General features: G+C 40.2%; 2 protein-coding genes across 3 annotated transcripts; one reads left to right on the top strand and one right to left on the bottom strand.

Moving 5' to 3' along the window:
- Nucleotides 1–675: 675 nt before the first annotated feature.
- Nucleotides 676–6,935, bottom strand: pho (phoenix). 2 transcript variants are annotated; one of them, XM_027273425.1, is made up of 6 exons: nt 6,682–6,935; nt 5,591–5,891; nt 5,363–5,490; nt 5,037–5,079; nt 3,920–4,940; nt 676–3,871 (listed from the first exon to the last, which is right to left on the bottom strand). In XM_027273425.1, exons 1-6 carry the CDS (start codon nt 6,768–6,770, stop codon nt 1,380–1,382), a joined length of 4,074 nt encoding a protein of 1,357 aa, XP_027129226.1. In that variant the 5' UTR covers nt 6,771–6,935; the 3' UTR covers nt 676–1,379. The 2 variants fall into 2 exon arrangements, with proteins under 2 accessions (XP_027129226.1, XP_019130516.2); XM_019274971.2 differs by having other exon boundaries at nt 676–4,940.
- Nucleotides 6,936–7,918: 983 nt separating this feature from the next.
- cxxiih11orf54 (chromosome XXII C11orf54 homolog) lies at nt 7,919–11,618 on the top strand. Its single transcript, XM_019274945.2, has 8 exons — nt 7,919–8,102; nt 8,191–8,289; nt 9,391–9,464; nt 9,542–9,643; nt 10,175–10,351; nt 10,596–10,745; nt 10,825–10,941; nt 11,045–11,618. Exons 1-8 carry the CDS (start codon nt 8,036–8,038, stop codon nt 11,216–11,218), a joined length of 960 nt encoding a protein of 319 aa, XP_019130490.1. The 5' UTR covers nt 7,919–8,035; the 3' UTR covers nt 11,219–11,618.
- Nucleotides 11,619–12,746: the final 1,128 nt, after the last annotated feature.

Below are 12,746 nucleotides of genomic sequence, written 5' to 3' on the forward strand. Positions count from 1 at the left end.
GTGTTTACAAATGCCATAGAAATAAAATCAACACTGAAAATACAATTACATTTCACTACATGTACGACTACATCCTGTTTTTATACAGCAAAAGAGGACTGGAACATTTAAATAAATTAACATTGAGCAGGCCGGTAGTTCTCAAACCTTTTCCTTAAAGAAACTCATTGATATATTCTGTGAAAATGGGATAAATAGTGGAACTATTGAGTGTCTGTGAATAATATTATAAAGAGGTCTAGATCTGCTCTATATGGAAAGTGTCATGAGATAAGTCATGTTATGAATTGGCGAGATATAAATAAAAAAGTGTAATTGATATTTCATATTAAATTCAATGCATAACAATAACAGAACGACTAATAACTGTACGATTAAAACAAATGGTGAACAACAACTGCAGGAAGTTTGTGTCAAACAATCAATTTGGATTTGATTATTTAGAGTTTTCCTGTAATGTGTTTTCTAATTTATAGATATATTTTTAATAATTTAAGTTAGTTATCTTCATAGAAATGAACGAAATACTGTGATCTAAACCTACAGTACGGTGGTCAGGACCTGTAAGTTGGGAACCAGTGTACAGTTACTGTTAACTAGCTTACTTATTAAATTTATAGAGTTCACAACTGCAGATAAGCCGGATGATTTGTAAACTTTGACACCTCTGAATTGTAAAACACTGACAATATTTAGCATATCTGCCTAACAAAACAGAACATACATACCTACCCTAACCCTTTTCTAGAAAATGTTTAACATAAAGCGTTGGCACAGTATTACCCATTAACCCCATGAATGGTTCTTGCCCTAAGGTGGCTTTGATACAGCTTTAACAAACACTGATGATCATAGACTCAGATCACTTGCAGTAAAAGTGCACAGGTTATGATCATTTAAAATCCTGTTAACAGGAGAAGCACAAGTTTAGAGTTTTGGCAGGCTTGGAGAATTTAACTTGATCATGAAGGTTAAGCACATGTATAAATTTCTTCTCCTGTCAAACTGACTGAAGAATGCTCTTAACTTTTCTCACAAGTGTCCATTAGGTGGCAGGCTAAGTGTTCAGATTTATATCAGGCAGGTTACTTGACAATGTGGATAAATTAAAAACATTAAAAAAGAGTGTTACAAACACAAATAAATTGATTATAATTATTTAATAATAACATTTTTCCTCTGAACATCAAATATTCAGAGGCTTTTATCTAAAAAAACAAGGTTTTTATCATGTATTCATATATTTTCAACACCAAAATGGTTGAGAACTGTGTCAGTAAAATGCTTTGATGCAAAACAAAATACATTAAAAAAAATAAAAAGTCACATTTTCACTTCTGTGTGTTCAGGTTCAGGATTACTGAGAACTTCTCCATCACTTAGTCTGTAACGAAGTCCTGCTTGACCTTCATGTGTTTCCCATGATACGATCTGACCACATTTATGAATTTGACATTTCTTTGTCCTTGAGGATTGAACTGCGGAGACCTGATCGACCATTTCAGAACATCTCCTTTCAGTGATTTCCTTTTTTTCTTGTCTGTCAATTTATTTTCAGGCTGCTCTGACGAAGTATATGCAACCATGTTCAGTTTTTCCTTTGCAACCAACGGAGACGTCAAATCTTTGCCTTTTGCCTTGTGCAAAGCTGAGCTGCAGCTATTCAGTGGTGATTTTTCTGATTCAACATCTTCATTTGCAGCTGGAGGATTGTCTTCTATCATATGGCACGGCTTGTCTTTACACTTCTTCTTCTTCTTCCTTTTCAACATCGCAGCCTCATCAGTTGGACGATGTTCCTCATCAGCTGCATTTTCCAATCTCTCCATAGGTGTCACCGTCTCACTTTCATTTCCCGTAAGTTTCTTTTTCCTTTTCACGCCTGTATTGGTGGTTTCATGCAGACATGCTTTGTTTGGTTCCTCAAAATCCTGCTTGTGATCTTTTTCCACACTGTCCTGCTCCACCGACGTCTTCCTCTTCCTCTTCTTTTTCCTGACCCCATCGTTGGTTTCCTCCAAACATCCTGTGATTTCTGCTGATTCTGTCTCACCAGCGCTGACACCAGGTTTTTGTGCGGACCAGACATGAGCGTCCACAGACTGTGCAGGTGATTTCTGCCCCCTGTACGTCTGAACATTTTCCTCTGCATCAGCAACGAGGAAGGATGAGGTCCTCTTCTTTTCCTTTTTCTGGACAGACACTGAATCATCGCTTTGTGCCGCACTGTCTTCTGAGATATTCCTGCTAGTTATTTCACCAATTTTCTTCTTCTTCTTCTTCTTTTCTGTTGTAACCAGTTCAGCATTTTGGTCTTCAGGACCGTCTGTTCCTTTCTGGGTATCATCAACCTTTTCATTTTCTTCAAGAGTGTAAGAAATATCTTCCCCGTTAGAGACCGTTTTCTTCTTCTTCTTTTTCATTGCCACCAGTTCAGCATTTTGGTCATCCAGACCCTTTGTTGTTTTCTGAGTATTGTCTATATCTTGTACCTCATCAGAGAGTGCTTTCTTCTTCCTTTTCTTCTTTTTCAGTGTCACCAGTTCATTACTTTGGTCTTCAAGGCCTTCTGTTGTTTTGTGGGTTGCATCTACGTTTTCAACCATTTCATTTTCTTGAGAAGTGTGACAAATTTCTACCTCACTAGAGACCGTTTTCTTCTTCTTCTTCTTCTTTGCTGTCTCCAGTTCGGCATTTTGTTCTTCAAGGCCCTCCACCATTTTCTGGATATTATCAACATCTTTAAGCTTTTCATTTTCTTCAGAAGTATAAGAAGGTTCGACCTCATCAGAGACAATTTTCTTTTTCTTCTTCTTTTTCATTGTCACCAGATCAGCATTTTCATCTTCAACGCTCTTTGTTGTTTTCTGGGTATTATCTACATCTCTGATGTTTTCATTTTCTTCAAGAGTGTAAGAAATATCTATCTCATCTGAGACAGTTTTCTTCTTCTTCTTTTTCTTCTTTTTTGGGGTCTGTAGTTCAGCATTTTCATCCTCAGGGGCCTCGCTTGTTTTCTGGGTGTCGTCTACTTTTTCAATTTCTTCATAAGTAGAAGAATTATCGACCTCATCAGCAACAGTTTTTGTCTTCTTCTTCTTCTTTTTGTGTGTCTCCAGTTCAGCATTTTGGTCTTTAGGGCTCTCTGTTGCTTTCTGGATATTACCTACATCGTCATTGATTTCATTTTCTTCAAGAGTGTGAGAAAAATCTTCCCCGTCAGAGACAGTTGACTTCTTCTTCTTCTTCCTCTTTCTTGGTGTCTCCAGTTCAGTGTTTTGGTCTTTGAAGTCCTCTATTGCTGTTTGGGTGTCATCTACGTGTTTAAGCTTTTTATTTTCTTCAGAAGTATAACAACTATCTACTTCATCAGAGACAGTTTTCTTTTTCTTCTTCTTCTCTTTTGGTGTCTCCGGTTCAGGATTTTGGTCTTTACGGCTCCCTGTTGCTTTCTGGATATTACCTACATCGCCGATGTTTTCATTTTCTTCAAGAGTGTGAGAAATATCTTTCCCCTCAGAGACAGTTGACTTCTTCTTCTTCTTCCTCCTCTTTCTTGGTGTCTCCAGTTCAGCGTTTTGGTCATCAAGGCCCTCCATTGCCTTTTGGGTGTCATCTACGTGTTTAAGCTTTTTATTTTCTTCAGAAGTATAAGAAGCATCTACCACATCTGAGACAGTTTTCTTCTTCATCATCATCAGTTCAGCATTTTCATCTTCAGGGCCCTCTGTTGTTTCCTGGGTATTATCTAAGTTTTCAAACATTTCATTTGCTACAGAAGTGTCAGAGATATCTTGTGCATCAGAAACAGTTTTCTTCTTCTTTTTCTTTGTCAGTGACTCCTCTGTACTTTCAGCTGAGGTTACAGCGCCATTAGAAAAGTTCACATCTTCACCGTCGTCTCCGTCATGAGTAGCACCATTAGAAGACGACTGTTGCTTCTTTTGGTGCTTTGTTCTTCTGCTGTAACTGGATTCTAATGTCTCTTCAGAAGCTGCTGGATTATCTCCTGATTTCTCTGACTGTCCTGTTGACGCTGGTGTCATATCTAAAATCCTATTTGAAGCTTCCTCTTCTTCACATCCCTCTGGAAGTACAATCTCCTTTTTCCTTTTCTTCTGGATCTCAGCATTGCCATGTAGATTCCGAGGTTCGGTATCTGCGCTAGACTCTAACTGCTCGACATCTTCATCGCCCTCTCTGCTCCTTTTCCTCTTCTTGCCATCGTCCTCCATCCTCACATCAGATTCAATGCTTTCTCTTGTGTCTCCCTCCTCCTGTATCAGTATGGCGTCATCAAGTGACAGGTTCTCCGCATAGTTTCTTTCATTAAATTCCACCTCATCGGTTGCCTGCAATGCCGAAGGCTCTGCCCAGTTGTCCTGAGCCAGGCTGAAAGTCTCTTCTACCTCCTCATTCACAGATTCACTGTCTTTTTCCCTCTCCTTTACCGTAGATTCATCGCACACATTGTCATTATCAGTGCTTTCAGGTTCGTCCTCTGTCTGTGATAGATCGTCTGTGTGGGAAACATCAGTTTGAGAATCTGATGCAGTTGGACTTCTCTGTAGCTCCCGACCTGTAGAATCACTGTCGATACACAGCTCCTTCCTGGCTGTTCGGGCGAGGTACCTATTTGTTCTTGGTGTTGCCGTTTGGTTGAGACAGTTTTTGTCATTTGTTACATGCTCATCAATCCTCTCCGTCTCATCCAGAACTCCACAAGAAAAGTCTTCATCGTCGTCGCTCTCTGTATCCGAAGACAGCGACGCAGCCCACGATGTGGATGCCTTAGCTGGTAACACCTTCCGTTGTCCTTTTTGTGAGGTTTTTTGTCTGGCTTTAACAGCTTTCCTCCTCCTCCCCGATTGTTCTTTCACCTGGTTGCACCAGGTTTGTTTGCGCTTTGCTTTTGTTGATGCCACAAAACATTTCTTTGGCTGTAAGATGAAACACAGATTAAGGGTCAAAGTTCACAAACAGGTGCAACATCTTCATTTTCTTCAGCGCTAGATGCAAGATTTAACAGCGCTCACCACCACTTTGAAGTCCTCGTCTTCTGATCTTTCTTCTTCATCTCTACAGCAGAACAGACAGTGTTTTATTACAGGTCAAACTTTATTTGCACAGCAGCTTTCAGACAGGTTAGTTTGAGACACTGACAAATTAAAAATGATTAAAAGGCAATTGATGTAAGGTTGGATACTATTCATGATCAGACAAAGTGTAGTAGATAAAATATCAGGTATCAAGGTAATCAAAAACAGAAGATTAGACATTAATGTGTGTTCACTGTGTGCTGGTACATCCAGGACACTTTTTAAATATTAAAATAAATGACATATCCAATGTTAAAACTCACTCTGTCAGTGGATGTATGTACTGCCCCTCCTTGTCAACTGTTGGTAAAGATGACGTCGCAAAAGATGTGAGCAGAAAGCCCTGCCACTGCTCCCTGACACATTCAAAGAAGCCTCCCATCAACGAGTTCTGCAAAGACCAAAAGACTTCAGCACTAAGTGACATTTATTGCATTAATTTAAGTTATAAAACAACAACGACTGGCAGAACACGTGTTGGTTATCCTCACATGAAGCCTTGTGTTCTGCTGGACAGGTAACATGCTGCTTCTGGACATCTGCAGACTCCCTTCGAGGAAAGGGAAACTGTATGTTGGCAGTCTGGATTTGGACAGAGGCTTCTTCTTGTATTTGATTCTCGTCTCTTTGTCCATTGTGAACTTTTTCGATTTTCGATGGGAAGAGGACAATGTGGCGTCACTCTCAGATGAGGAAGACGTGGAGTCTGGCTGTCTGCGGCGATGTCGTCTTCCTGCTCTCACAGCTTCGGGTACTGCCGTCTGAGTTATGAAGAGGCTGTCTCCTGAATCACTGCAGAGACATAGTCACACATGCTGCATAGTTACACTATCTCCCAGATACTGTCTCCTCGCCTAAGTTTAAGTACTTATGTTGTTCATAGATAATATTGTTTTTAAGAAAGAAGGCATATTTGGAAAGTTGTTGGGTTGATGTTTAAACATCACGTGAAAACAATGTGCTGTTTAATAGTGGATTCATATCAAACTAAACAACTTTTACACAATATTAACCTGCTGGATTATGTGCACAAATAGACTGCATATGTTTGATTCATGTTCAAATCTCTTGTTAACAATGTTTGTTAAGAAAAGAAAACTTTTTCAGTTGACTAACTTATTCTAGAGCTTTCTACTTCATCTCACAGTCTTCATGGGCAGATGGAGATTGTTGTTGTTGTCGTCATTATCACCATTGCTGTTGTTTATTTACATATACTGTATATTATGTATATATTTTTCATTACTGATCACACATTAAAATACAAATGAACGCATGGAGAACACAAACAGTATATCAAATGCAATATACAGTAAGGACATGGAAACTTATAATGAAATATGGGAGGTTTCTGTAAAAATATATGTAGTTATAGATGTAATATGTTTAAATAAACAGCAATTTCTTAGTCAGAGATAAGAAACAACAACAAAGGGGAACAAGGACCTCCAAAAATAAGGAGTGACAAATCTTTCTTGCCGTTTTGTTGGTCTACATTTTTTTAATGATGAGAAGTTAAATATAAACCAGATAGATAGATAGATAGATAGATAGATAGATAGATAGATAGCAGCATCCTTACCTCTCTGCTTCAGCATCAGCAGCAGCTTCATCATTAGAGGACTCATCCTCTGTCTTCTGTCCCACAGGAGACTCAGGATGAGTCCACATGTTGTCCACCTTGTCTCTTTCTAAGACAACACGACAGGATGCTTTATTACAGAGTTGTATCTCCGCGTGCAGAGCAGTGAACCCGGATCTAAACGTGCTGTTTACGTGCGCACGTGTCGCTCGTGCTGTGTAAGAACGTGCAGCAAAACAAACCGAAAACACGAAAACACGCAGCGTGTTTCCAGGTCGACCCGGAAGCGTTTCAAACATCACCGCGTGACGCAGCAGTCATCTGACCAATCACCAAAGAGGAGGCAGACTGGTTAAAGCAGACAAGAGGCTTCACTCTGTGGACTTCCGCTTTAGACAATAAACACGAATCACCACAAAACGTTTCTTCGTCACTTTCTATTTTTTTTATATAGTTTTTGTATAGATGTTTAGCACGGGTTAGTTAACACAGTTATATATTTATTTATGCAAATGTTTAACTCCTCTGCATATTTTTAATTCCTCTGCACATATTTAAATCCTATGCAAATGTTTAATTTCTCTGCAAATGTTTAATTTTGCTACAAATGTTTAATCTCTCTGTACATATTTAAATGTAGATCTATCCCAGGTTAATTTTAATATATTACTGTGTTATAGGCCAATTATGATGTATGTATCTATCTATCTATGTATCTATCTATCTATCTATCTATCTATCTATCTATCTATCTATCTATCTATCTATCTATCTATCTATCTATCTATCTATCTATCTGTGTCTGTTTTATATTTAACTTCTCGTCATTAAAAAAATGTAGACCAACAAAACGGCAAGATTTGTCGCTCCTTATTTTTGGAGGTCATTGTTCCCCTTTGTTGTTGTTTCTTATCTATGACTAAGAAATTGCTGTTTATTTAAACATATTACATCTATAACTACATATATTTTTATAGAAACCTCCCATATTTCATCATAAGTTTCCATGTCCTTACTGTATATTGCATTTTATATACTGTTTGTGTTCTCCACGTGTAATATTGTGTAAAAGCTGTTCAGTTTAATATGAATCCACTATTACACAGCGCATTGTTTTCACATGATGTTTAAACATCAACCCAACAACTTTCCAAATATGCCTTCTTTCTTAAAAACAATATTATCCATGAACAATATAAGTACTTAAACTTAGGCGAGGAGACAGTATCTGGGAGATGAACTATCTTGTCAGTGTTTCCTCTTTGGTTGTACTTTAACCACACTGCAGGCTGCAGCATTCATCTTTCCCTGCACCGTCAACACACTGCTGACACTTTTACCGTCCAGCACAGACATGGCAGAGATCAGCAACACTGAGAAGGTGCAGCTGCACGCTCCAGACTTAGAGGAACTTCGTGGTGGTAAGAAGTTCAGCCATGACAAACACAGACACACAATAAGATGTGCATGAAGTTGAAGTAATAGAGACATTGTTGCTGCTGCTTGCAGTGTTACAAACAGGACTGGAAGACAACTTTGCTGAAGTTCAGGTGAATGTTGTGGAGTGTCCGGATCTCTCCAAAGAGCCCTTCCAGTTTCCTGTCAAGGGTAAGAGCCCACCAAGTAAACTTCATGCACAGTTTCCACAGGACACACATAGATGGCAGCATCTCTTATGCATGCCCTACATGAGTATAGTTCATTCATGCACACATGTTTGACTGCTGTTTCCATTTATCATCCTCTAAAAGTCTCATTCGCTTCAAATATGGATGCACACTGCACTTTTTACTCTGTTGCGTTAGTTTTTGTTTTAGTTGTAGTCATACTGTTCAGATATTTTAGTAATAATAAAGTACTAATACCTCTCTTTGAATATATTGCATTGAAAACAGAACAACATTAAACATGCACAGCCGTAAAATTCAACACACACATTAATGCAGCACAAATACAAAAACATCATATATAATCCTGCACAGTGAGTACTTATATTTTGATACTTTGAATGCATATTGCTGATAATGCTCACATAGTTTTTGTGTGTTTTTACTCAAGGATCTGTGGATCAACTACTAGAATGTTCATTGTTAGTATCATAACCAGAAAATAACATAAATAATAAAATAAATGTCATTTGAATTACCATAAGACAAGAAAAGGCAGACTTGAATTATCCCACAGCGGGGAAATTCACTTGTCATAGCAGCTTGTATACACAAATGTAGAGCTTGTAAATAAGAAATATAGAGAATAAAGTCATGAGGTCATGCTGGTGTTAAAGAGTCTGACAGCTGTTGGAGTTAAGGATATGTGATAGCGCTCCTTCCTACATGGTGGGAGTAGCAGTCTGTTGCTGAAGGAGCTGTTTTCATGCAGGAGGTGAAAGAGGAGTTGTTCATGATGGATGTCATGCTCTCACCTACTTCATCTGCGGAGTCTAGGGAAAGTCCAGGACAGAGCCGGCACTCTTGACCACATGGTAACACACATGGAGCGGTTATGAGTGAGCATGATGGCTCTATTTGCCTATTACAACCAGCTTTGATATGTTACTTGACAGTGAGATAGACCAATCGGTTTGTATGGAAGTCTTCTGCAGGGACTACAGAGTGTGAATCAAAACACTCATTTAGCAAACAATATATACATTTCCGCGTGTATTCTGGCCATGTTTCTCTTAATGTCACCTCTGTCCTCACGCCGTAGGCTTGTGTGGAAATCCTCGCATCACGGATGTCGGCGGCGTGCCGTACCTGGTCCCCCTGGTTCAGAAGCACAAGGTAGTTTTTATGAAAAAAACTTGGAGACGATGAGGAATGATGAGATTATCATATAGTTCTCTCTCTCCTCCTCTCAGGAATACGACATGAACAGCGTATCGAAGGAGGTGGAGCTGCCAGGAGCCTTCATCCTCGGTGCAGCCGGTGCTCCTTCCAGGATTGTTGGAATGAATGCAGAGGTGAATCATTTTTACTCCCATAACACAGCAGGTCCTGACTAAACTATCTTCAGTGAGAGCACTTGAGAGCTGCTTATGATGCTGAAGGCTGCAGCTCAAGAGTCCTTTTCCCCTGGAGTGAAGCTGCAGATACACAATGATAGTCACAGGAGGAATGATTTGGTCTTATGTCAGATATTTTGACCAACATGTGTGACTACAGAGTAAATATTGGATTAAAAAAAGGCAAACTTTGGGTGCTTGTGCGATTGCTTTCTGGAGTTTGGACTGGAGGCTGCACGTTTGACAAGCAAGATAAAGCACCTGACTTGATTGTGGCAGGAAGCTGTTGAATGTTAAATGAAAACACAACTTTCTGCCACACATCTTTCCCTGTAAGTGAGCTGCTGAATCACAGATTCTCCCCGAGGAGAACAGACGGTGATAAAGTGGATCTCCCTGCAGTAAAGTATCACGTTGTTACTTTAAACCCGGAGAACAGTTTTGTAACACTGATGTTGAAGTTGATGGACTCGATGTTCTCGCTCACAGCTGATGCCTCTGTGTCTGACTGAGGCGGAGGGAAAGCCTGCGGTGAACAGCAGCTACATGTCCTCCATCAATCCAGCTGATGGCCAGTGTCTGCAGGAGAAATACAGTGACAGATTCTCTGGCTGCAGCTTCGGACTGCTGGGCAATCTGTACGCTTGCGAAGGGAAGTCTGGAAAGGTAATCAGTCTTTCCTGAGATTGAATGATGGGTGTTCCAAAAATGCCGTGTCATCTTTGCGTTTGCTTTTTTGCAAATAATGAACATCTCTGGTTATATATAAACACAATTATCTGTAAGTTAATAACCTTGCTAAAGCTGCTGCGCGTGAACTTCAACCCCGTCGCATGTGTGCTCCCAACTTTTGGCAGGATAAACATTAACAAACGGAAAGTGAGTTGTTGTGTCCTCTTCCACTCTGCAGGTCTTAGAGGTGCGAGCCAAGAAGAGAACAGGAGGCCACAGTCTTGTGACGGCCTTGAGGAAAACTCTGGAAGGTCACTACCCTGAGAAAAGCCTCGCTCTGGGAGGCACCTTCATCATCCAGAAGGGGAAAGCTAAAATCCACATCATGGTACAAACCCTGTACCTGACACAGAACGCATGGGTTGATAGTTACTGACACTTACATGCATTTATTTATTTCCTTATAGCCAAGAGAGTTCTCAGCGTGCCCCCTCAACACCAACGATGACGTCAACAACTGGCTGAAGCACTTTGAGGTTAGCGCCCCGCTCATCTGCCAGTCAGTGCTGGTCTCCAGAGACCCCGTGAGTAAAGCAAACACACACTCATCTCGATGAGACAGATGAGATAAGTCCAGTTTGGGGTTTTGACGGGTGACGCTTTGTGATGGTTCTGCTGTGTATTCAGGGTCTGGACCTGCGTGTGGAGCACACCCACTGCTTCAGCCATCACGGAGAAGGTGGACACTACTACATAGACACCACACCTGACAGCGTGGAGTACCTGGGTTACTTCATGCCTGCAGAGTTTGTCTACCGTATCGACAGGCCCGTGGATACCCATGGAGTCGGACGGGACTGAAAAATGAATGAATGAATGAATGTTTGCAGTAGAAGCAAATCATTTTGACAGATTGTGATAAGAACTGTGATTTGAATGGAAATGGTCAGTTGAGCATTTCATTGCCTCTGAACGAAATCTATAAAATGATGATGTGACTTTTGCTGGTGTGTGTAACAAACAAACACGTTCCCTCATGTTTATGAGCTGCAGCACCACATACTGTAAAGGTATGTTCTGAAACGCAAATTTGGATAGTGCACTTGGTTATATTGCAGTTTCAACAATACTTTGACTAATTGTTAAGCATCTCCAGATAACCTAAATGAAGTGTGTGATTTATATTAATTTTTTTTGTATTACAAATCTGAATGAATGTTTGCTATGAAATAACTGCATTATGAACAAAATCACTACATCTCATGTATTAAAATGATGCTGAATTACATTGAAGTGTTTTGGATTGTTTTGTCCGATCAGGTGTTTGGTTTTAGGAGCACCACAGGGGACTGTACACCTCAGACTCTAGCTCAAATCCTGAGTCCTGTCACCTTGTGAGGTGTATCAGTGATAGGGAAGAGACTGAGTGCAGGGATCTAGTTCATTACTTTGTAGTGTGATGTTGGAGCAACCATCTGATCTTGAATGTGGCCAAAGTGAAAGAGATGGTCGTGGACTTTAGGAGGACTACATCTAACCTGAGCAGAGTTTCCATGCAGTGTGGTGGAGGACTACACCAGACAGAGCAGACTCTACCTCTTTAGGAAGCTCAGGTTCGGGATGTTGCAGATTTCTATCAGTCTGTTGGGGCAGCAGCATCAGAAGGCTGGCTTTGTGTTAGGGACTGCTCTGGAGCCCCTGCAGCTGGCTGTAGAGAGAAGGATGCTCTGTAAACTTCTCAGCATCATGGACGATAGCTCACATCTCCGACATGACCTTCTGATGAAGCATCAGAGCAGATTGAGTCAGAGACCCCTGCAGCTGCACAAAAGCGTCGTGAGAAGAAAAATATGCCAAGACAGACCAGAGCAGATAGTTGCAGCAATGTCTACGCACTGTTTGCACAGAGAGAAAACTAGCACAATATTATTAAAGGCCTTACATGCATGCAGGTGTTGTCACTTATTTGCTTGATTAAGCCTCTTTTTAGAACAGCTGAGGCGTGTGCAAAGGTCTAATCAGCCAGAAGTGAAATCAGGTGTGCTGGTATTTAAGTAGGCTTTGTAACCGTGAGCCTCATCCTGGTAATAAAGACAAACTCAACACCTGTGTCTCAAAATATTACGAGAACCAACAAGCTGAGCAATAATACTGGACATAATATGAGTTTAAATAAAGTTTTCCCAGATGTAAAATGATCACATCTACACGGGGAAGATAAGATTGACTTTATTAATCACACAGCAGGAAAATTCAGTTGTTACAGCAGCTCACGGTACACAAGGCGGATAAGAAACTAGAAATAGAAACAATGCTATATGCACTACATACACCTTTCGAGTATATGGATATCCATATTAGATCACTTAACGGAAATAACTGTATACAC

Source organism: Larimichthys crocea, chromosome XXII, assembly GCF_000972845.2.
Source record: "Larimichthys crocea isolate SSNF chromosome XXII, L_crocea_2.0, whole genome shotgun sequence".
NCBI lineage: Eukaryota > Metazoa > Chordata > Actinopteri > Sciaenidae > Larimichthys > Larimichthys crocea.

Excerpts from the sequence above, each read along its gene's own strand:
- cxxiih11orf54 (XM_019274945.2), top strand. The coding sequence starts at position 8,036 with ATGGCAGAGATCAGCAACACTGAGAAGGTGCAGCTGCACGCTCCAGAC. Across the intron at positions 8,103-8,190 it reads CTTAGAGGAACTTCGTGGTG|TGTTACAAACAGGACTGGAA; the intron begins GTAAGAAGTTCA and ends TGCTGCTTGCAG. Across the intron at positions 10,746-10,824 it reads AAGCTAAAATCCACATCATG|CCAAGAGAGTTCTCAGCGTG; the intron begins GTACAAACCCTG and ends ATTTCCTTATAG.
- pho (XM_019274971.2), bottom strand. The coding sequence starts at position 6,770 with ATGTGGACTCATCCTGAGTCTCCTGTGGGACAGAAGACAGAGGATGAG. Across the intron at positions 5,491-5,590 it reads AGCAGAACACAAGGCTTCAT|AACTCGTTGATGGGAGGCTT; the intron begins GTGAGGATAACC and ends TGGTCTTTGCAG. Across the intron at positions 4,941-5,036 it reads ACGAGGACTTCAAAGTGGTG|CCAAAGAAATGTTTTGTGGC; the intron begins GTGAGCGCTGTT and ends TTCATCTTACAG.